The sequence below is a fragment of the Salmo trutta genome, chromosome 3, assembly GCF_901001165.1.
Source record: "Salmo trutta chromosome 3, fSalTru1.1, whole genome shotgun sequence".
NCBI classification, from domain to species: Eukaryota; Metazoa; Chordata; class Actinopteri; order Salmoniformes; family Salmonidae; genus Salmo; species Salmo trutta.
This window is the reverse complement of record NC_042959.1, coordinates 57,328,896-57,353,332: the sequence shown is the minus strand read 5'-3', so window position 1 is coordinate 57,353,332 and position 24,437 is coordinate 57,328,896. Positions and strand designations below refer to the sequence as shown.

Sequence of the window (24,437 nt, the reverse complement as noted above, 5' to 3'; positions counted from 1 at the left end):
ACTTTCTGCAGGTACAGACAATGCATCCTTAAATCGTGACTCATGTATTCCTGCATCCCATGCTAAATGCCATTGAATTTCTACTGCATTTCACTCTCCTCTGTGTGAGGACATGGTTGTCTCATCAAACAGCAGTCTCTCATCCTAGATACAGATTACATCATATCAACTATCCTCAAATCGGAGACTATCCTCAATCACAGATGTTCCTTTTAAAAGGAGATTGAACAGGATCTTAAGCACTTACAAATTCGGAACATATCATACGAATTTCAGGAAACATACATTTATTGTGCAGGACGTAACATATCATACAAAATGAATGACGTCGTATACAATTGCGCACCATTTTCTGGGACCCATTTTGGCTCGTGAGCGCTACTTTCAAAACTACTGGCTGAAATTATACAGAACCTTTCTAGCATTACCTTCAATAATCCAGAGCCCCAATATCTGATCATCTGGAACAAGCAGTCACATACTTCAAACTGTAAATATCAACTCAAATTATGTCCTGCACGTGAGTACATCTGCAAAGGGCCCCAGGAGGTTTTTATTAAAGATGCAGCGCACCCACACCAGGTACGTCGTAAAGGGTTTGATGTTTTCAGAGAAGGTATAGTTCTGGTGGGGGAGAATATAAGGCATGTACGTGTTCTCTCCTTGCTCCTGGATCCACACTTCATACTTCACCTCCCTGACCTTCAGGTACTTGAGGTTCCAGGGGATTTGCCACGACACAGTCAGCTTGGCCTCGTTGGTGGCCTGGACCGACGTCTGGCACTGGGGCTCTCTGACCTGGCCTGGGTGGACCGTGCTGGCAGGCTTGGCCTTCTTCAGGTTGGGCTTGGTTTTCACTGTCGCTCTGAGAGCCTCTAGTAAAGAAGGGATGTCCACTATGGTGTCCTGGTAGATGCGATAGAGCCACTCAGGGTTGCGGCAACACAGGTGTCTGGGCACTTCCTTACTGGCCAGGATGTGCTCCTGCTCTTCCTTATCCAGGTGGGCTATACCTCCCTGCTCCCAGGGCCTCTCTGGGTAGGCCACAGAGTTCTCCTCCACCATGTTCCTCCAGGCCACATACTGCAGGTCCATGCCTGGTAGAGAGGCCAGGGTTTTGTAAGGGGTGTACTGCTCTGGGTTGACCGCATAGGGGAAGAGCTCCACTACGACAGCCCCCCGTGAGAGGAAGAGAGAGGAGACCAGCTGGGCCCCGTGCATGCTGACCAATATGGAGGCCCCGCTGATGACCTTGACGATGCTGGGGAAGGTCTGCTCCTCCAGAGACACCGTCACAGCTCTCATCTGGAACTCCTGCGCTAACGCCAGGATCAGCTCTGCTTCGTTCAGGATGAGTCTGTTGATGGAGCGACTGAACACTACGATGTACTCATCCTTTTCCTCCGCTGGGCTCTTCTCTCCTCCTCGCGTGGTGATATTGAGCTTCTCCATCAGCGATGAGGAAAACTGCCGGATCTCGTTCCCAGAGACCAGGATGTTGGCTTTGGGGCCCTGTGGCTGGACAAAGCCATACTGGTACCATGTGGTCATCTTGGACAAGCCCACGTAGGACTTTGTGAAGCACATAAGTTTGCCAAAGTTCCTCAGCTGTTCTTTGAGAAGTGGCTGCTTGCTGCTCAACAGCCGGTAGAGGTCAAAGTGTGCGCCCTCACTCCAGCCCTCCATGAAGACCAGGCGGGCCTCATCGTCCAGGTCCGAGTACTGCTGCATGGTGTAGAAGATGGGAAGCAGGTCATCGTGGAACACGTGCATCAGATTATCCGGATTGAACCGGTTGAGGATGAGGGTGACGTCAGGGACGAACACAGGCTTGGGCATAAACTTGAGGGCAGCTGCGGGCAGTTCCAGAAAGTTGAAGTACTGGGTGTTGTGATCCTCCACAGAGGACAGGTCCAGCAGGGCCGGCTGGAAGCGCCGGGGCCCCAGGTTGGGCAGCATGAAGGAGGAGTTGCTGTGGAAAAAGACAAACTCTTCGGCCTCGGTGCAGTAGCACAGGTAATCGAAGCGGCAGATGCGATCAGTGTGCATCTTGCCGGTGCAGACCATACGGGTGCCATACTCCTGGAGGGCCAGCAGAGCAGTGTGGTAGTCTATCCGGGCCTGGGACAACTCCTGGGACTGGCGGGTCAGCTGCAGCTCCTCCTCCAGTACTGCAGCATGCTCGCTTAGCCTCACGTACTTCCAGAGCAGTGCTGCCACCACCGACACCAGCAGGCCGTTCAGAATGGCCGCCACGTTCATCCTGCAGCTCGCATCACAGCTCCACGTTCAATTTGATCTCTGACCTCACACGCATGCTCTGTCTCCCGCTAACCAGGCGCCGATACACCTGGAGAGGAGAGAGAGAGGGGGTGGGGGGAGAGGGAGAGAGATTATTTTTAGCATATTACTGATATCATGTTTCCAACTGAACATAATATATTTCAGACTTTCCAAATTCAAATTACATTCAAACTCAAAGTAATCATATAAATAATATCAAACAAAGCGCAAGACTATTATTTGCAGTGCTATTTATGAAGGTCTACATACCGGTAGAACAATTTCAATTTTAGGGATCAAAGCATGGCTCAGAGCCCCTTCCCTTGGAGAAGCCTTTGTCTGTGTCCCAAATAAAGGGATACTCTGGGATTTTGGCAATGAAGCCCTTTACTTACTTCTCCAGAGTCAGATGAACTCGTGGATACCATTTTTATGTCTCTGTGTGCAGTTTGAAGGATGTTTCTCACTAGCGTTAGCTCAATGGCTAACTAGCGTTAAGGCAATGACTGGAAGTCTATGGGAACTAACAACACTAGTTAACATTGGCTCGCAATACTACCTCTAACTTCCTTCATACTGGACACAGAGACATACAAATGGTATCCACAAGTTCATCTGACACTGGGGAAGTAGACAAAGGGCCTCATTGCCAAAACCTCAAAATATTAATTTTAAGTGCACTACTTTTGACCAGGACCCATATGGCTCTGATCAAAAGTAGTGCACTGTATAGGCTAGGGAAAAGTGTGCCATTTGGGACGTATCCTTTGTTTACCTTGGTGGATAAGCACAGGCTTTCCTAGAACCTCAAATCACACTCCCCTCCTGGTTATGTCTTGATGAATGACATTGTGAGGATAGAAAAGGGAAAAGAAAAGTTCCTCTAGGAAACTACACTAATCTGCATATTGAGAGAACAAGTGAGTCATGTGGTGAGACAGACTCTCTGCGTCCCAAATGCTATTCATTAGTCCGGGACCCATAGGGCTGCAGTAAAAAGTAGTGCACTATCTTGGGAATACAGTGCCATTTGGGATCCCAAGCAGCTGCTTCCAGACTAAGGGGGTAAATAGTCATCTAAAGGTTAACTGCTACAAGAACAAATGTTTCTATAGGCTAGCCTCTGCCTGGAATACTATAAATATCACTTTCCATAATAGCGGCTGAGATTAAAATAATATAATTATTCCAGTATAAAAAAATTGAGGGTGTGTAAATAACATACAGGTTTGAGACTTAAACAATTAATTAAAAATATGCTTTATATCACCATAACTTAGCAATACTCAAAAAGAAGAGTCAAGAGAGTTAGCGTAGTCATTGGCATCTATAATATGCATCAGAATCTACGGACTATCTCCCTAACCTTCAACTTTGGGCTGCAGACACTAAATACACTTCCTTCCTCTCCCTAAAGACAGACTGTCTGCAGTAGGCTTGGTCAGTATACTGTATATGCCGTATTCCAGAGTATTTGGTAATAGCCACGGGATGGTTTTTCAATACCATTGAAACTATTTATTTTTTATATAAATTTGAATATTTTTTGCTACTTTAAGTAAATACCTGCAGTCAACTTGTGCAGTAGGTTAGGAAATAAAGCAGATCACGTTCTTCATTCCACCTGTCAGATAATTTTTCATTATGAAGTTTAGGCCTACCGGTAGTCCCCAGTCACGTTTGGTTACAAGCACACAACAAGAGATCGGAGCTTTGTGAGCACGCGCCAGGTGATCTAGTTAAAGTATGGAATTCACAACTAAATGTTTGCCAGCTAGATATCGTATAACTACTAAAGGAAAACTACACCCAAAAACGATCTTTTGGTATTTGTTTCATTAGTCCATTGTTGATATAGTCCCAAAATGTTTTGCATGTCAGCGATCAAGGTTTCAAGATATGTAACTTTCAAAATACAGAAATCTGGCCCGTATGATGAATTTTGCATCATTTGATGCTGCGATTTGCAGTGCTAAATGCTCTACAGTTGTGCATTTGGTTTTCTAATTTAGTAGTTCGTTATCTATTAAAATGGAAGTATCAATGAACATGATTGTGGGAAATTAATTAATACTCAGTATGTCAGGCGGGGTACCACGTACCGCTAGCAGCATTTTAGCCACAGACTTATGTGCTAGCCATCTAGTCTATGTTTTATAAATGTGCAATGAGCATAAAAATATGCATTTATATAAGGAATTGGCAACTCATTTTCATTCTGAGAATAGGCATCTTACAGGTAGGCCACTATTTTTAATGATTTTTTTAATTTCAACATCTTAACTAAATGAGCAGGATGTTGTTCAAACAGTTGGAGGCGGACAGGAGAGTGTATTCATAAAAGTTCAACTGTTCTACCTTGTTAGCAAGCAAATACAGTGCCTTCGGAAAGTATTCAGACCCCTTGACTTTTTCAACAACAAAAAAATCCTCATCAATCTACACACAATACCCCATAATGACAAAGCAAAAACACCAGTCTCAACGTCAACAGTGAAGAGGCGACTCCGGGATGCTGGCCTTCTAGGCAGAGTTGCAAAGAAAAAGCCATATCACAGACTGGCCAATATAAAGAAAAGATTAAGATGGGCAAAAGAACACAGACACTAGACAGAGGAACTCTGCCTAGAAGGCCAGCATCCCGGAGTCGTCTCTTCACTGTTGATGTTGAGACTGGTGTTTTGCGGGCACTATTTAATGAAGCTGCCAGTTGAGGACTTGTGAGGCATCTGTTTCTCAAACTACACACTCTAATGTACTTGTCTTCTTGCTCAGTTGTGCACCGGGGCCTCCCACTCTTTCTATTCTGGTTAGTGCCAGTTTGCGCTGTTCTGTGGAGGGAGTAGTACACAGCGTTGTACGAGATCTTCAGTTTCTTGGCAATTTCTCGCATGGAATAGCCATAATTTCTCAGAACAAGAATAGACTGACGAGTTTCAGAAGAAAATGCTTTGTTTCTGGCCATTTTGAGCCTTTAATCGAACCCACAAATGCTGATGCTCCAGATACTCAACTAGTCTAAAGAAGGACAGTTTTATTGCTTCTTTAATCAGGACAACAGTTTTCAGCTATGCTAACAATCGCAAAAGGGTTTTCTAATTATCAATTAGCCTTTTAAAATTTTAAACCTGGATTAGCTAACACAACATGCCATTGGAACACAGGAGTGATGGTTGCTGATAATGGGCCTCTGTACGCCTACGTACAGTTGAAGTCGGAAGTTTACATACACCTTAGCCAAATACATTTAAACTCAGTTTTTCACAATTTAATCCTAGTAAAAATTCCCTGTCTTAGGTCAGTTAGGATCACCACTTTATTTTAAGAATGTGAAATGTCAGAATAATAGTAGAGAGAATGATTTATTTCAGCTTTTATTTCTTTCATCACATTCCCAGTGGGTCAGAAGTTTACATACCCTCAATTAGTATTTGGTAGCATTGCCTTTAAATTGTTTAACTTGGGTCAAACGTTTCGGGCAGCCTTCCACAAGCTTCCCACAATAAGTTGGGTGAATTTTGGCCAATTCCTCCTGACAGAGATGGTGTAACTGAGTCAGGTTTGTATGCCTCCTTGCTCACACACGCTTTTTCAGTTCTGCCCACAAATTTTCTATAGGATTAAAGTCAGGGCTTTGTGATGGCCACTCCAATACCTTGACTTTGTTGTCCTTAAGCCATTTTGCCACAACTTTGGAAGTATGCTTGGGGTCATTGTCCATTTGTAAGACCCATTTGCGACCAAGCTTTAACTTCCTGACTGATGTCTTGAGATGTTGCTTCAATATATCCACATAGTTTTCCTCCCTCATGATGCCATTTATTTTGTGAAGTGCACCAGTCCCTCCTGCAGCAAAGCACCCCCACAACATGATGCTGCCACCCCCGTGCTTCACAGTTGGGATGGTGTTCTTCGGCTTGCAAGCCTCCCCCTTTTTTCCTCCAAACATAACGATGGTCATTATGGCCAAACAGTTCTATTTTTGTTTCATCAGACATTTCTCCAAAAAGTACGCTCTTTGACCCAATGTGCAGTTGCAAACCGTAGTCTGGATTTTTTAAGCTGGTTTTGGAGCAGTGGCTTCTTCCTTGCTGAGCGGCCTTTCAGGTTATGTCGATATAGGACTCGTTTTACTGTGGATATAGATACTTTTGTACCTGTTTCCTCCAGCATCTTCACAAGGTCCTTTGCTGTTGTTCTGGGATTGATTTGCACTTTTCGCACCAAAGTACGTTCATCTCTAGGAGACAGAACGCAACTCCTTCCTGAGTGGTATGACGGCTGCCTGGTCCCGTGGTGTTCATACTTGCGTACTATTGTTTGTACAGATGAACGTGGTATCTTCAGGCGTTTGGAAATTGCTCCCAAGGATGAACCAGACTTGTGGAGGTCTACAATTTGATTTCTGCGGTCTTGGCTAATTTCTTTTGATTTTCCCATGATGTCAAGTGAAGAGGCACTGAGTTTGAAGGTAGGCCTTGAAATACATCCACAGGTACACCTCCAATTGACTCAAATGATGTCAATTAGCCTATCAGAAGCTTCTAAAGCCATGACATAATTTTCTGGAATTTTCCAAGCTGTTTAAAGGCACAGTCAACTTAGTGCATGTAAACTTCTGACTAGAGGTCGACCGATTATGATTTTTCAATGCCGATACCGATACCGATTATTGGAGGGCCAAAAAAGCGGATACCGATTAAATCGGTAGGTTTTTTTTTACATGTATTTATTTATTTGTAATAATGACAATTACAACAATACTGAATGAACAGTTTTATTTTAACTTAATATAATACATCAATAAAATCAATTTAGCCTCAAATAAATAATGAAACATGTTCAATTTGGTTTAAATAATGCAAAAACAAAGTGTTGAAGAAGAAAGTAAAAGTGCAATATGTGCCATGTAAAAAAGCTAATGTTTAAGTTCCTTGCTCAGAACATGAGAACATATGAAAGCTGGTGGTTCCTTTTAATGAGTCTTCAATATTCCCAGGTAAGAGGTTTTAGGTTGTAGTTATTATAGGACTATTTATCTCTATACCATTTGTATTTCATATACCTTTGACTATTGGATGTTCTTATAGGCACTTTAGTATTGCCAGTGTAACAGTATAGCTTCCGTCCCTCTCCTCTCCCCTACCTGGGCTCGAACCAGGAACACATCGAAAACAGCCACCCTCGAAGCATCGTTATCCATTGCACCACAAATGCCGCGGCCCTTGCGGAGCAAGGGAACAACTACTTCAAGGTCTCAGAGCGAGTGCCGTCACCGATTGAAACGCTATTAGCGTGCACCCCGCTAACTAGCTAGCCATTTCACATTGGTTACACCAGCCTAATCTCGGGAGTTGATAGGCTTGAAGTCATAAACAGTCCAATGCTTGAAGCACAACGAAGAGCTGCTGGCAAACGCACGAAAGTGCTGTTTGAATGAATGCTTACTAGCCTGCTGCTGCCTACCACCGCTCAGTCAGACTGCTCTATCAATATCAAATCATAGACTTAATTATAACATAATAACACACAGAAATACGAGCCTTAGCTCATTAATATGGTCAAATCCAGAAACTATCATTTCGAAAACAAAACGTTTATTCTTTCAGTGAAATACGGAACCGTTACGTATTTTATCTAACGGGTGGCATCCCTAAGTCTAAGTATTGCTGTTACATTGTACAACCTTCAATGTTATGTCATAATTATGTACAATTCTGGCAAATTAATTACGGTCTTTGTTAGGAATAAATGGTCTTCACACAGTTCGCAACGAGCCAGGCAGCCCAAACTGCTAGATATACTCTGACTGCTTCCACGGAACGCAAGAGAAGTGACACAATTTCCCTAGTTAAAAGAAAGCCATGTTAGCAGGCAATATTTACTAAATATGCAGGTTTAAAAATATATAATTCTGCATTGATTTTAAAGAAAGGCATTGATGTTTATGGTTAGGTACACATTGGTGCAACGACAGTGCTTTTTTCGCAAATGCGCTTGTTAAATCATCACCCGTTTGGAGAAGTAGGCTGTGATTCGATGAGAAATGAACAGGGACCGCATCGATTATATGCAACGCAGAACACGCTAGATAAACTAGTAATATCATCAACCATGTGTAGTTAACTAGTGATTATGTTAAGGTTGATTGTTTTTTTATAAGCTAAATTTAATGCTAGCTAGCAACTTACCTTGGCTTCTTGCTGCACTCGCGTAACAGGTAGTCAGCCTGCCACGCAGGCTCCTCGTGGAGTGCAATGTAAGGCAGGTGGTTAGAGAGTTGGACTAGTAACCGGAAGGTTGCAAGATCGAATCCCCGAGCTGACAAGGTAAAAATCTGTCGTTCTGCCCCTGAACAAGGCAGTTACCCCACCGTTCCTAGGCCGTCATTGAAAATAATAATGTGTTCTTAACTGACTTGCCTAGTTAAATAAAGGTTAAAAAAAAACATTTTAAAAATTGGCCACAATCGGTGTCCAAAAATGCTGATTACCGATTGTTATGAAAACATTCCAATTAATCGGTCGACCTCTACTTCTGACCCACTGGAATTGTGATATAGTGAATTATAAGTGAAATAATCTGTCTCTAAACAATTGTTGGAAAAATTACTTGTGTCATGCACAAAGTAGATGTCCTAACCGACTTGCCAAAACTATAGTTTGTTAACAAGAAATTTGTGGAGTGGTTGAAAAAGGAGTTTTAATGACTCCAACCTAAGTGTATGTAAACCTCTGACTTCAACTGTAGATATTCCATTTAAAAAAATCAGCTGTTTCCAGCTACAATAGTCATTTACAACATTAACAATGTCTACACTGTATTTCTGATCAATTTGATGTTATTTTAATGGACAAAATGTTTTGCTTTTCTTTTAAAAACAAGGACATTTCTAAGTGACCCCAAACTTTTGAATGGTAGTGTATGTAAACGTCATATTTCTGTTCATTTTGATTCTAAAAAAACGTTTTTTTTTCTGTCATTATGGGGTATTATTGTGTGTAGATTAATGAGGAATTATTTATTTTTAAATACATTTTGGAATAAGGCGGTAACGTAACAAAATGTGGAAAAGATCAAGAGGTCTGAATACTTTCTGAATGCACTGTAGATCCAAGTTGGCTGACTTTAAATATAAAGATTCACTGGCTACTCACTAGCACGTAGGCTTGTGCTTGAGAGATTTTTTATGAAACCCGTGTTAATTTTCTATAATGCCTGCTGCCTGCTACCAGAAGTTGGTCATTATTAGTGGATGTGCATTGTACATTATTCTGGTTAAATTTGTAACAAAAAGGGCATTTTCATATTTAGCTTTGAAAGCCAGATCAGTGATTATTACAAAAAAGCAGGTTAAACTATTTTGATAAATAAACCTACCATGCCTTCTAATATTCGTTTTGTGCGTGCAGAAAACTGTGAGTAGCATTTTTTTGTTACTTTTATAAAACTTTATGAGCTGTGATATCTGTCCTGCAAACAGATTGTCAGAGACTGTATAAAATGTTTGCATGCGCTAGTTTGCATTTGACTAGCAATCGCTATGGTATTTTCCATGTACTTGTTAGCATTGCTAACCTTGGGATTAGAAGCTCGGTGGGGTTTGAAAATAGTGCCCCTTAATATCCTGGGATATTACCGAATATCCCAGGATGGCACAAGGTTGGTTTGAAGGTAGAACAATCTGGATACCACCCAAGCCTACCTTGCAGCCAAGCCTATCTATCCTTCAATCCCAGGTTAAGTAAAATAAGTTTAACCCTACCTCAATGCCTCTAATGCTTTGAGCAGCAGACATTATGGAGCACAAGATTCATACAGCAGACATCATGGAAACATAATGAACGGTCATTGCCACTTCCAACACACATTTGCACAGACACACATGCACCTCTGATTTCTTCATTTTTTCCCTCAGGTCAAATTGCTCTATCCTAAAAACTCCTTGAGAATCCTCCTTTGCCACTAGAATCCCCAGAGAGTAGCCATCCCCCCACGGTCTTCCTGTCTCTCTCTCTCCTCTCCACACTGAGCTCATAATGAACTCTAGTATCTCTGGCCTGACTCTGTCTAAATCCCAAATGGCAGACTATTTTCTATTTAGTGCAATACTTTTGACCAGGGCCCATTGGACACAGCCAACCTTACACTCTCCTAAAGCCCCGGACTCTATCTCCTCTAACAGCCAGCCAAGCCAAGGGCCCTGGAGGAAGAAGCCAGACTGAACAAAGACATTATGGCTCCATCTCTCCCTCCCTGCTCTCTCTTTCACTCTCTCTCTTGCTGCTCTCATTCTCTCTTTCCAAATCTGCTCTCATATGCTGCAATAGAGGCAGGCTAAAAAGTCCTCAGGCTATTTTGACATCCAAATACCTAGGCTACAATATGTCAGTGGTAGTAGTAGGCTCAGTCTTTGTGGCAATACCCTGCAGTTTTAGCTAAGTTACAGGAAAAAGATCAGTTACACAAGAGCTTTTTCCACTTGTTTTCATAACGACTTGAGATTTAGTTTACCAAAAGAGCATGATACTAATTCAGGTGAGAAAAGTCTCGGGGAAGCCCTTATCTCCATCTATAGATACAATATGATAGCAATGCAGACGTACTGGTACTCATAATACTCATATGTGAACTGCAATACATTTGAAGTTAAACTGAGTGAAGCCCATCGTTCATTTGTCATCCAAACCCGGGCCTCCTTTTTTCTCCTCTCCCCAAATGTTTGACTTGGATTGCCATTCGCCAAGGGCACTGGCAGAGGAGACAGGTTTGGTTAACTCACCTTTGCCCACTGATCCATATTGTACTGACAGGGGGCTAAAGCCCATAATTAGACACTGCTGGTGACCTTGACAGTTGGGCCTATAGGCTTCATGACCTGGGTGTCATCAGGAGGACAAGGTTCTCCCAAATGGCACCCTATCCCCTTTACAGTGCACTACTTTTGATGTGACCTGATCAGAAGTAGTGCACTACAAAGGGAATAGGGTGCCATTTGGGAAGCAGCCTCTGGCTGTCCCTAAAAAAAATGAATTACCTACATGGTTCCTCTGAAGTTTGACCAAGCCCCCTACATGGGATTTAGGTCCAGAAATTACTTCTAAGATTTTAAATGTACCTGTATAGGCAGATAGCACAAACTCCTCAGCTTTCCCAAACCCCTCGGCTTTCCCTTTTAGTCTACCTATTTAACCAATTCCTACAAGCGTTTAAGTTGGTATGCCATTCAGACAATACCACTTTATTTTTCTAATAGGCTAATAATGCTCAATGCATTTTTTTGCTGCTTAAATGTCACAGCATGAAGACCTAAAGCAGCATTGCCCTCCAATCCATGAGGACAAGGGCAATGGTGCCAGTGCCAGTGGTGAGCGTTAATTCTCCTCGATGCACACAGGCAGCCCACAGGGATACGTGCTGGGCCTATTGCAATTCCACTGTGCCAAGTACTGAAGGGCTTCCAAAGGTCAGCCTGCCTCTGTGATAAATTAGCAGGCAATTCCATGGCAGCATCTTCAGCTAACACTGCACCAAGCCGTTGAGGTTTCAGGCTTGAGATTGAATGTTTTTGTGAGCGAAAATGTGAATCAAACTCCACTGCTCAGCTCTCCAGTGTTTTTTTTTTGGCACTGCTAGGGGGAAATGCAGGTTTTAACTAATTAAACAACAAAAGAATATGATCTACATGCTCATTCTGTGTGTGTAAAATAAAAAGTGGTTAATGTGAACCTAACTCACAGCAAACAAATTTAAAGAAAGCAATCCAAGGTTATTTGTTGCCTAGACTTTACTGCAATGACACTCAAGTCTTGAGAAAAAAACAATACACTAATATTGCAGTTAGCCATGACAGCCTTTATAATAGAAGGCTTGTGACCACACACATCTAAATATTGCACTTGGGAAAACAACATCTTGAAGTTGAACTAGAATGAAACAAACAGGCATTCTATTTTTGCTCAAAAGAATTGCCCACTATAGTAGACATCGATCAAGTGCACAAGGCTACATGTGTGCAAAAATAACGTTCACTGAGTAAAACAAGTAATAATCCCCCTCACTCACACACACAAGTGTTACTGTAAAGTTCATCACAACAAATGCAATATCTTTGGGCTACACTGCACATTATTACATTTTACACTTTCTGCTTTTGTACATCTGTTCAACAATGTGCCAGGAGAGCATAATACCCTTTGTTGGCATAATTGAGCTCTTTCAGGCAGAGAGTACACCTGGCATACCCCTTTTATCCACTGTATTGACAAAGTGAGAAAAAGGGAAAGTGTGTGGTGTTCCTTTCACCTCTATAGCGGCATCCAGCTTAAGCCAGGCCCAGCTCCAGCAACACTTGATCCCTGAATCCACTTGTTTAACAAGCACTGCCTCATTTTCACCTAATTCTCTCATTCTGTACATTAACCACATATTGTAGAGGGAAAACATTAGTTCACAGATAGTAGTTAGTTCATTAGCTTTGCCAGGGTCCAGTAAGCAACTAACGCGTTATAACTTGAGGAACAGTGTGCTGAAAAGCCCCCCCTGCCAGAATCCCCCCCCCCCCCCCCTTCACATGAACACGCACACACTCAGTTCTTCATTGCTGCGACTTGCTTGCTAGTTGAGATTTCTGATCACGTTCGGCTGCGTTTCATTTAATTTTTTATGTCGGTTTGATCGCGGGGGAGGCACTAGTAATGTCTGCAGTTTTCAGTTTGGCTATTTGTTTCAAGTGTGTTAGTCTATAAATAAATCTCTGCCAAAATTTGTCATCTCTCCCATGTCTTATTCGACTAGTAGTTGTTCTGAAATGTTTATTTCTTGCCTACATTTTACTCCCTCCTCTATGTTTAATATAACACACATACATTAATTATTAATTGGGACTGCAAGGCCTGGCACACTTCAGAATCATTTTTGGTGACCTATCATGCCCTCTGATGTGTGCCACAGGAATTATTAGACTCTAGTCACAAAAGGAAGTGATTATTTCAGCAACAATAGTTTTCAGAGCCCTCTACTGTTCTCTCTACCCATCCCTCAATCCCCCATCCCATCGTGCTTTTCCCTCTTATGGCTTTTTCTACATTGTTTTAAACTTTTTCTGTTTTAGTTTTTAAGAATGTAGGTACAATAATAATAATACAATTTGTACTCTGCCATGAAAAAGTTCAAATATATAAGTCAACATGAGTGCATATCCATAATCACAGTAAACTGTTAAAATAATAGAAAAAAGAAAAATAATAAATGTATAATAATATAATAAACAAAACTATGACAATGTGCCTCCATGAAGAATCCCCTCCCCAGCACCTCCACCATCCCCATCAACCTCCCCCCAGCCCTCAACCACAATAATGATAATAGAAATTAAAAATATATATATACCAAGATATATATACACATACACAGTACATATACATATGCACAGGACACTCAACGCATCTCTTATCTCTTTTCCTACATCAGATATACAGGTGACCTTTTCACCTGGATGACAGCACATAATCAGCAAGACGGAGATGCTCTTCATCCGAGGGAATACCTGCCCATTCTCAGATGTTAGATAATGATGATCACATCATTTACATTCCAGCCCTTGTCAGCTCCAGATTTGACTACTTCAACTCACACCCTGCTGGAATCCCCTCTGTTATTAATCTCTATATTGTAATCAATAAAGTGTTCCAAAATGCTGTACTTTTATTAACATATATGTTCAGATCATTCCTGAGAGAGAAGGGGTGTAATATCTCCAGATGGGCATTTGGTACCCTTCCTCACCCATGCCAACAAGATGTTACTTCTTGTGGGGTCTTTGCCTTGAAAGTAAGTATGAGAGTAGAAGTAATGTACAATTAACCTACTGAAAGTATACTGACTAAAAGACAAAACAGAACTGTCAAATTATTTACATTTATATTATAGCTGTGTCGTTGTATACTTGCGAATTAGAATCTTAAGTGTAACATAATTTTGTTGGGGAAAACTGAAATGCCCACCAAATTTTTTCCCCAGTATGCTGAATGTGTTCTGAAGGAGGAGTCGATTGTCTTTTCAAATATGGACAAAGATGTTAACATCATGAGAGACGAAATAGCAGTCACTCTCCTCCAAAACACCCATATGTTCAATTTCTAATTTAATATAATTGTAGATTTTAAAAAAAAACTTTTATATGGATCTTTCAAGGTTATCTGTGATCCAACTTCTGACTAGATGTCCACTAAAACACATGTATTTAAATAATTATTTTACAAGAAACCTACACTATTCCCTTGTTCCCTGTTTTCTCAGAAAAATACATGTAAAGATGTATAGACTACTTGACATGTTTTGCTAGATGACCTGAGCCAACTGTGCCACTTCTGTGGGGAGGTGGACAATAATGAGAAAGACACTAACTGGGCAATTGATTGTTCACTTCTAAAGGCACAAATTTGTATAAGCAGTAATATTTCTAGAGGTAGCATCATCCACTTTGTCTGATAATGAAATAATTGTAATTCAAGAAAATGTATTTAATGTTTAATATATTTACATTTTTCATCCTAAATTTCAGATTGGTTGTGACCGCTGCCCACGATGGTTCCACCAGTCCTGTATGAAAACCATCCCATCATTGGAGGATTATGTCTGCACTGCCTGTCAGGACTAGGTTAGGCTTGAGTTAAAGTGGACTAAATGTTCAGTCGAGCTGTTGCAGCTTTCCAATATTTGTTTGTTATTTGTCTTTTTATATTTGATTTATCATCATTTTATATCTTATTATGCAAATCGACATTTGTATTTGTTATTTAATGTTTGTTAACAAACTTACACATCAGAGTCAAATACTTTCTATATAACAAACTTCACGTCAGGATAGACAACCGAAATTCATAATTAATATATGCGTGTTATATTAAACATAGAGGGAGTAAAATGTAGGCAAGCAATAAATATTTCAGAACTACTAGTCGAATAAGACATGGGAGAGATGAATTTTGGAAAAGAGAAAACGGCAGACATTACTAGTGCCCCCCCCGCGATCAAACCGATATAAAAAAAAATATGAAACGCAGCCGAACGTGATTAGAAATCTCAACTAGCAAGAAAGTCACAGCAATGAAGATGTGAGCGTGTGTGCGTTCATGCGAGCTTTTCTGCACAAGGAGTCGTATGCCAGTTAATACTGTAATGACCTGACTAGATCATAAAGGAACAAGAGTCCAGACAGAGGATTGAGTTTACGAATTTACGGTTTATTAACCCAACTTCACACAGGCTACTGTTTGGCCGTAGCCCACGCCAAATAAATGAAGGATACCATATAAAACAACCGTGACCTTCTCTTGTGACGGCGAGACGTAATGGCTAAACTCGTTCTAAAACCCAATGCTCCATCCCCCTGCCCAACCCCCCTCCACGCCACTCCGCCAACCACCAGGATGCCCGGCATCAGAACATTCGAGGCATTCCCGTGATTGGCAGATAGCAGGTTGATTGGCATGTCGGAACCCGCGAACACTGGGTACTGGTAAATACAACACAACCAACCCATAGCACACAGCTGTCCGTGAGGGTCGCTACAATACTATAGCGAATTGGTTAGGTTACTAATGTTAGCATATCTGATGGTGTAGCGTTAGCTGTCTGACTTTATTAGCTAGTTAATTTCCACACCATAAACTAAATTATTTGTTCAGTTAAGTTGGCTAATGTTGCTCAACATTTCTCTGGCCAGCTAACGGAGAATTCGATCCATCTAACAAGATAGCATTTTTAAGTAAAGTTAACAATACTTGTTCCACCACACTTTCTCCCTCACCTCAAACTTTCCAAATGCCTGTCGTTTTTCGGTTACAGCTCATGAAGTACGCTTCCTCACCCCCATCTCCGTGGTCAGGTTTCTCACCTACCTCTTCGTTATCGTTCAAGGCCTGGGACAAGCTGCTGTAAATTAACTGGCAGACTGCCATTCCACTCTCCCGCAGTCTTTCCAGAGCGCGCGCTGATGCTGTATCTAGCACATTGGTTGTCTCTTCTCTCTTCAGTCGTGTGCTGCATTCTGTTGTTATGTGAATGATTGGCTGAGCCTTGGATACAGCCAGTATTGCTCCAAACACGCATCACTCGTTCGCATACAGCCAGTAGTCATCCAACGCCCCCCCCACCCCAAAACGTTTCTCATCGGATTGACACGAATCACGTAGGTCGCATATTTTGGATTCAAAACGGCGAATTTCGCCGAAAGATGACTAGTATGCATCCCTGTACAGAGGCGCCCCATGATGCTTTCCATATTAAAATATCCTGTTGTGTAATAGCTTATTTCAATTCTGAATTATACAGATGTATAAAAAAGTATGGTAGGATGTATTTGGAGATGCTAGCACTCAGGACAAAACAGAACACTGTCTCAATTTAAGAAATGGATTATTAATGATTACATAGCGTAATGGAAAGTCTGCAGTTTGACAATAAATCTGAACTTTCTAAGAACCGTGACCAGCATGCAGAAATTACAGAACAAGTTTTAAAAAGCTTGGTCATCCTGTTACTAGGAACACAGAACTAGAAAGAGATTCTATATAAGATTTGTTGCACAACCGTTCAGTCATAACCATTCAGGCACAATGACTTCAATTAGCCTACATTTTGGTGCTCCAGATAATATTGCGGTACACACACTACTAAGAGACAACCTTGAAGTCCATCAAATGTAGCTAAATACATGTTCTAATGTAAAGTGTAAAGTGTTTTTGTGAACAACAGACAAAGTAGGCTATATCTAATCTAGCTAATCTGACTAAATCAGGGGTTTTCAACATGGGGGGAGGGGTCTTTTGGGTGATTTTATGTGAAAAAATATTTTATTAATGTCACTAGCTGCAACAGAATACCACCATGGCAGGGTTTCCGTTAGGAGAATGTGACACCTGACATTTTGACCAGCAGCATTTAAATCTACCGGAAATTTGAGAAATTTACCAGACCCATATGCATTGGGTGCGTAACCTGATATCAATGCTGAGAATGACAGATCACATTTAGATGATGGTAATTCATATTAACAGAACATGCAAGTCGAGAATGCAACCATGTGTGGTCCTTCTTACCTAATTCTGTTGCGCACTTTGAAGATGTTAGAATAACTGTCCAGGGCTGATATAAATACTATGCATGCCAGTCTCTCTTGTCTAAGAGTTGAGAGACTGACTACATCACTTCTTTTTATAAGAAACATTCATGTGTTGAAAAGCGCAAATGGTTTGCATAGTCAATTTACACACAGCTCTGACACACACACTTAGCCCACCACACATGCCACCAGGGGTCTTTTCACAGTCCCCAAATTCAAGAAAGCGTACAGTATTATATAGAGCCCGTACTGCATGGAACTTCCTTCCATCTCATATTGCTCAAATAAACAGCAAACCTGGTTTCAAAAAGCAGATTAAGCAACACCTTGTGGCACAATGCCTCTCCCCTATTAGTTTGTGTATCCATTGATATTGTGTGTATCCATTGATATGTAGGCTACATGTGCCTTCTAAAAAAATGTATGTAGTTCTGTCCTTGAGCGGTTATTGTTTATTGATGTTCTGTATTATGTCATTCTGTATTGTTTAATGTTTTGTGTGGACCCCAGGAAGAGTAGCTGCTGCTTTTGCACCAGCTAATGGGATCCTAATAAATACCAAAATACTACATTTACTTTTCCTCAACCAACAAGACAAGTAACGAACAGCAAAATCACTAGCCTATGTCAATCTACTATCCCCCATAGTAGAACATTTGACCTATTCTATTGGTCAGCTTGTTGAGAAAGAAATAGCCTAATAGCGTGAATGTTTGTTCCATAATGCAATTAGCAGGAAAACCTGTCAAAAGCGCTCTGCACATCCCAGTGGTTTCCTATGGCAGAGATTCAAATATCCATCAGAAATGTAAAAAGAGGGGAGATGTAATATGCAACAACTAGCATGGGCTGCCAATATGTCTAGGATTGTGCCTTTGGCTATGGACAATGAAAGAAAGTTGATATAAAATAATTGCCTCCATGGATATGGTCTGATTTTGGCTAGGCTACTTTGAAGCAAGGTAAGACCTGCTCATCATAATATGTATTTCAACTTTCAGGTTTCAAACAATTAAGTATATTTGTTTTCAAAATGCATACCGTCTTCAGCTCATTGCAAAGTGGTGTGTGACACGCTGATGAAGCCTGCCTTCCTTTGCCTATGCATTTGCTGTTTGAGATGCTGTAGCAGCAGCTCTCGCGCTGTCTGACAGATTTTCCGCTCAAATGCTCTGTATATGTATGCTGTACGAGTGTGATAAGATACATAACAAATATACTGTACACACGCCAATTTAATTCCACTAAATTATGCAAAATAACAGACCGATATGCATGACCAGTCAAATGTACACTGACCAAAAATATAAAATGCAACATGTAAAGTGTTGGTCCCATGTTTCATGAGCTGAAATAAAAAATCCCCAAAATCTTCCATAAGCACAAAAAGCTAATTTCTCTCAAAGTTTGTGCACAAATTTGTTTACATCACTGTAAGTGAGCATTTCTCCTTTACCAAGATAATCCATCCTACCTGACAGGTGTGGCATATTAAGAAGCTGATTAAACAGTATTATCCTAACACATGTGCACCTTGTGCTGGGGACAATAAAATGTCACTTTAAAATGTGCAGTTGTTACATGACACAATACCACAGATGTCTCAAGTTTTAAGGGAGCGTACAATTGACATGCTGACTGCAGGAATGTCCACCAGAGCTGTTGCCAGATAATTTAATGTTAATTTCTTTACCATAAGCTGCCACCAACTCCATTTTACAGAATTTGGCAGTACGTCCAACCAGCTTCAAATCAAATCAAATGTTATTGGTCACACACACATGGTTAGCAGATGTTAATGTGAGTGTAGCGAAATGCTTGTGCTTCTAGTTCTGACTGTGCAGTAATATCTAACAAGTAAACTAACAATTTCACAACAACTACCTTATACACACAAGTGTAAAGGAATTCATAAGAATGCGTACATATAAATATATGGATGAGCGATGGCCGTGCGGCATAGGCAAGATGCAGTAGATGGTATAGAGTACAGTATATACATATGAGATGAGTAATATAGGGTATGTAAACATTATATCAAGTGGCATTGTTTAAAGTGACTAGTGATACATTTATTACATACAATTTTTACCCCGGTATGCGTTGGTGAGACCTCACTACCCTCTGGAGAGCCTTACGGTTATGGGCGGAGCTGTTGCCGTACCAGGTTGAGATACAGCCCGACAGGATGCTCTCGATTGTGCATCTGTAAAAGTTTAAGAGTGTTTTCGGGGACAAGCCAAATGTCTTCAGCCTCCTGAGGTTGAAGAGGTGCTGTTGCGCCTTCTTCACCACGCTGTCTGTGTGGGTGGACCATTTTAGTTTGTGCGTGATGTGTATGCCGAGCAACTTAAAACTATACACCTTTTCCACTACTGTCCCATCGATGTGAATAGGGGGGTGCTCCCTCTGCTGTTTCCTGAAGTCCACGATCATCTCCATTGTTTTGTTGACGTTGAGTGTGAGGATATTTTCCTGACACCACACTCCGAGGGCCCTCACCTCCTCCCTGTAGGCCATCTCGTCATTGTTGGTAATCAAGCCTACCACTGTAGTGTCGTCTCAGTTGGACACATGCATGGCTACGCAGTCATGGGTGAACAGGGAGTACAGGAGAGGGCTGAGAACACATCCTTATGGGGCCCCAGTGTTGAGGATCAGTGGGGTGGAGATGTTTCCTTCCCTCACCACCTGGGGGCGGCCCGTCAGAAAGTCCAGGACCCAGTTGCACAGGACGGGGTCGAGACCCAGGGTTACCTTAGCTTTCTTGGGAACAGGAACAATGGTGGCCCTCTTGAAGCATGTGGGAACAGCAGACTGGGATAGGGATTGATTGAATATGTCCATAAATACACCAGCCAGCAGGTCTGCCAGCAGGTCTGCGCATGCTCTGAGGATGCAGCTAGGGATGCCGTCTTGGCCGGCAGCCTTGCGAGGGTTAACACGTTTAAATGTTTTACTCACGTTGGCTGCGGTGAAGGAGAGCCCGCAGGTTTTGGTAGCGGGCCGTGTCAGTGGCACTGTATTGTCCTCAAAGCGAGCAAAGAAGTTTAGTTTGTCTGGGAGCAAGACGTCGGTGTCCGCAAAGGGCTGGTTTTCTTTTTGTAATCCGTGATTAACTGTAGACCCTGCCACATACGTCTTGTGTCTGAGCCGTTGAATTGCGACTCTACTTTGTCTCTATACTGATGCTTAGCTTGTTTGATTGCCTTGCGGAGGGAATATCTACACTGTTTGTATTCGGTCAACTGCAGACCATGTGTAACCACGCCAGCCCAGGACCTCCACATCCAGCTTCTTCACTTGCAAGATCGTTTGTGCTGGGGAGTATTTCTGTCTGTAATAAAGCCCTTTTGTGTGGAAAAACTAATTCCGATTTTCCCCACAAAAGTGCGTTATTACTTGGCTGCAGGGCCTAATGAATTTATTTCAATTGACTGATTTCCTTATATGAACTGTTGAATCTCAGTAAAATCTTTCAAATTGTCGCGTTTATATTCTTGTTCAGTATATTTCCATTGATTGGTATTTCCATCAATGAATAAGCTAAAAAGCATTACTTCGCAATGGGATTTTTTTATTCTTCTCCCGGATAATTGGCCGGCACCAATTTTAATTATCGCTTTTCTATTATTATTATGTTTTTTTGTTTTGAAATGGGCAAAAAGCCAGCTATTAACGGATAATGGAAACCCTGCACCGTGGATACCATTTGTGCCTTAGGAAACTATTCAGACCCCTTGACTTTTTCCACATTTTGCTACGTTACAGCCTTATTCTAAAATGTATTAAAATTGAAGGTTTTCCTCAATCTATACACAATACAATATAATGACAAAGCAAAAACAGGTTTTTAGAAATGTTTGCAAATTTCTAAAAAATAAAAAACTGAAATACCATGTTTACATAAGTATTCAAACCCTTTTCTATGAGACCCGAAATTGAGCTCAGGTGCATCCTGATTCCATTGATCATCCTTGAGATGTTTCTACAACTTGATTGGAGTCAACCTGTGGTAAAATAAACTGATTGGACATGATTTGGAAATTCTATATAAAGGTCACACAGTTGACAGTGCAAGTCAGAGCAAAAACCAAGCCATGAGGTTGAAATAATTGTCCGTAGAGCACAGAGACAGGATTGTGTCAAGGCAAGGTCTAGGGAAGGGTATTACAAAAATGTTTGCAGCATTGAAGGTCCCCAAGAACACAGTGCCCTCCATCATTCTTGAATGGAAGAAGTTTGGAACCACAAAGACTCTTCCTGGAGTTGGCCGAGCAATCGGGGAGAAGGGCATTGGTCAGGGAGGTGACCAAGAACCAGATGGTCACTGACAGAGCTCGAGTTCCTCTGTGGCGATGGGAGAACCTTCCAGAAGGACAACCAGCTCTGCACCACTCCCCCAATCAGACCTTTATGGTAGAGTGGCCAAACGGAAGCCACTCCTCTGTAAAAGGGAGCAAAGTACATTGAGATCCTTGATGAAAATCTGTTCCAGAGCGCTCAGGACCTCAGACTGGGATGAAGGTTCAATTTCCAACAAGACAACGACCCTAAGCACACAGCCAAGACAACGCAGGAGTGGCTTTGGGACAAGTCTCTGAATGTCCTTGCGTGGCCCAGCCCGGACTTGTACCCGATCAAACATTTCTGGAGAGACCTGAAAATAGCTGTGCAGCAACGCTCCCCATCCAACCTGAGACCTTGAGAGGATCTGCAGAGAAAAATGGGAAAACTCCAAATAAATCAAATTTTATTTGTCACATTCGCTGAATACAACAGGTGTTGACCTTACACTGAAATGCTTACTTACAAGCCCTTAACCAACAAAGCAGTTTTAATAAAATACCCCCCCAAAAATGTAAAAAAGTAAGATAAGAACAACAAAAAATTAAAGAGCAGCAGTAAATAACAATAGCGGGGCTATACACAGGGGGTACCGGTACAGAGTCAATGTGTTAATAAGCAGGGCACTGGTGATGTACTGGGCCATACGCACTACCCTCTGTAGTGCCTTGCGGTCGGAGGCCGAGCAGTTGCCATACCAAGCAGTGATGCAACCAGTCAGGATGCTCTCGATAGTGCAGCTGTAAAACCTTTTGAGGATGTAGGTGAAGTTATTAAAATGACTATGCATAGATAATAACAGAGTAGCAGCAATGCTATAGTCTGGGTAGCCATTTAATTAGCTGTTCATGAGTCTTATGGCTTGGAGGGTAGAAGCTATTTAGGAGCTTCTTGGATCTAAACTTGGCGCTCCGGTACCGCTTGCCATGCGGTAACAGAGAGAACAGTTTATGACAAGGGTGGCTGGAGTCTGCGACAATTTTTAGGGCCTTCCTCTGACACTGCCTGGTATAGAGGTCCTGGATGGCAGGAAGCTTAGCCCCGGTGATGTACTGGGCCATATGCACTACCCTCTGTAGTGCCTTGCAATCGGAGGCCGAGCAGTTGCCATACCAGGCAGTGATGCAACCAGTCAGGATACTCTCGATGGTGCAGCTGTAAAACCTTTTGAGGATCTGAGGACCCATGCCAAATCTTTTCAGTATCATGAGGGGGAATAGGTTTTGTCGTGCCCTCTTCACGACTGTCTTGGTGTGCATGGACCATGTTAGTTTGTTGCTCCACTACAGCCCCGTCGATGAGAATGGGGGAGTGCGCGGTCCTCCTTTTCCTGTAGTCCACAATCATCTCCTTTGTCTTGATCACGTTGAGGAAGAGGTTGTTGTCCTTGCACCACACGGTCAGGTCTCTGACCGCGTCCCTATAGGCTGTCTCATCGTTGTTGGTGATCAGGCCTACCACTGTTGTGTCATCAGCAAACTTAATGGATGGTGTTGGAGTCATGCCTGGCCGTGCAGTCATGAGTGAACAGGGAGTACAGGAGGGGGCTGAGCACGCACCCCTGAGGGGCCCCCATGTCGAGGGAAATAGTACAAATAATACAAAACCCTTGAATGAGTGTGTGATATTTATATTCACACACACACACACACACACACACACACACACACACACACACACACACACACACACACACACACACACACACACACACACACACACACAGACACACACACATTATTTTTTATAATACCATCTTTGAGAACTAACAATAAAAAAAGCTATACAGCCAAGGAGAAAAGAAACTGGGCATTCTGGGCACATGCCCATTGACAGCAAAATTCTCTACGCCGCCAAGATACCGTTCGAGCTAATAGACTATGTTAGTTTACATTTCCTCTTCCAATGAACTGTGGGGATGTCAAAACAATAACTGTCTACCAAATCTCTTCACTTTTAAAATGTTGATTACTTCTACTTGCCATTATCATTCATTCACCTGATAAGACGTGATTTTATATTTTTGCTAACATATGATGAGGGTCCCTGGTTTGCCTGGCCGGGGGTCTCTGGGCAAGAAAAGTTTGAAAACCCCTAGACTAAATAATAAAAAATATATATATATATTTATATATACATACTATAGAACTACACTTCTACTAAACAAATGATTAGGCCTAAATAGACATTGACAGCCTAGGTTGTTTGAAAACGGATGTCCTCACATAGCAATAGAAGTTAGGCTATGGGGAATAACACAATTTGAATGGAGAGTAAACAGAGCGCTTTTTGCATGACATTTTCTGTGAGAGGAAGTAAATGTTGCCTTAAGAGTAACATGATCCAATTGGAGAAAGGTCAGCATAGTTCCCATCATAATCATATGCATGCATGAACTCGGGCTACAACTGGGAATGCTTCACATTTAAATTATGTCTGGCGTAATGTTACCGCTCCAGCTCCACTTCATCAGTATTCAGTCTCCCTAGAGCTCCCACCCACCCACCACATTTCTCAGTCAACCACCTCGCCCACATCCGCTTTCCCCTAATAGTCCCAAAATCTTTGTTATACTGAATACTGCTTATAAATAATGAAAAAAAGCATTAAGAAAAGTAAATATTCTCTTAGAAGGCAGCAGGCAGGCGGTACAGTAAGTAAATATGCTGTGGGTAGAAAA

The 24,437-nt window shown here is 41.9% G+C and overlaps 1 protein-coding gene across 7 annotated transcripts in view; it reads right to left on the bottom strand.

Annotated features, from left to right (window-relative positions):
- Positions 1-264: 264 nt before the first annotated feature.
- Positions 265-24,437, bottom strand: part of LOC115180439 (protein O-linked-mannose beta-1,4-N-acetylglucosaminyltransferase 2) — a 34,885-nt gene continuing 10,712 nt past the window's right edge. For 5 of the 7 annotated variants that reach the window (XM_029742544.1, XM_029742525.1, XM_029742534.1 and 2 more), the window contains one exon: positions 265-2,350. In XM_029742544.1, the coding sequence (XP_029598404.1) occupies positions 508-2,262 (1,755 nt within the window). In that variant the 5' untranslated portion in view covers positions 2,263-2,350 and the 3' untranslated portion in view covers positions 265-507. Of the gene's footprint in view, positions 2,351-16,096; positions 17,420-24,437 lie in introns of those variants that run through there. The other 2 variants (XM_029742566.1, XM_029742573.1) reach the window with 2 other exon arrangements.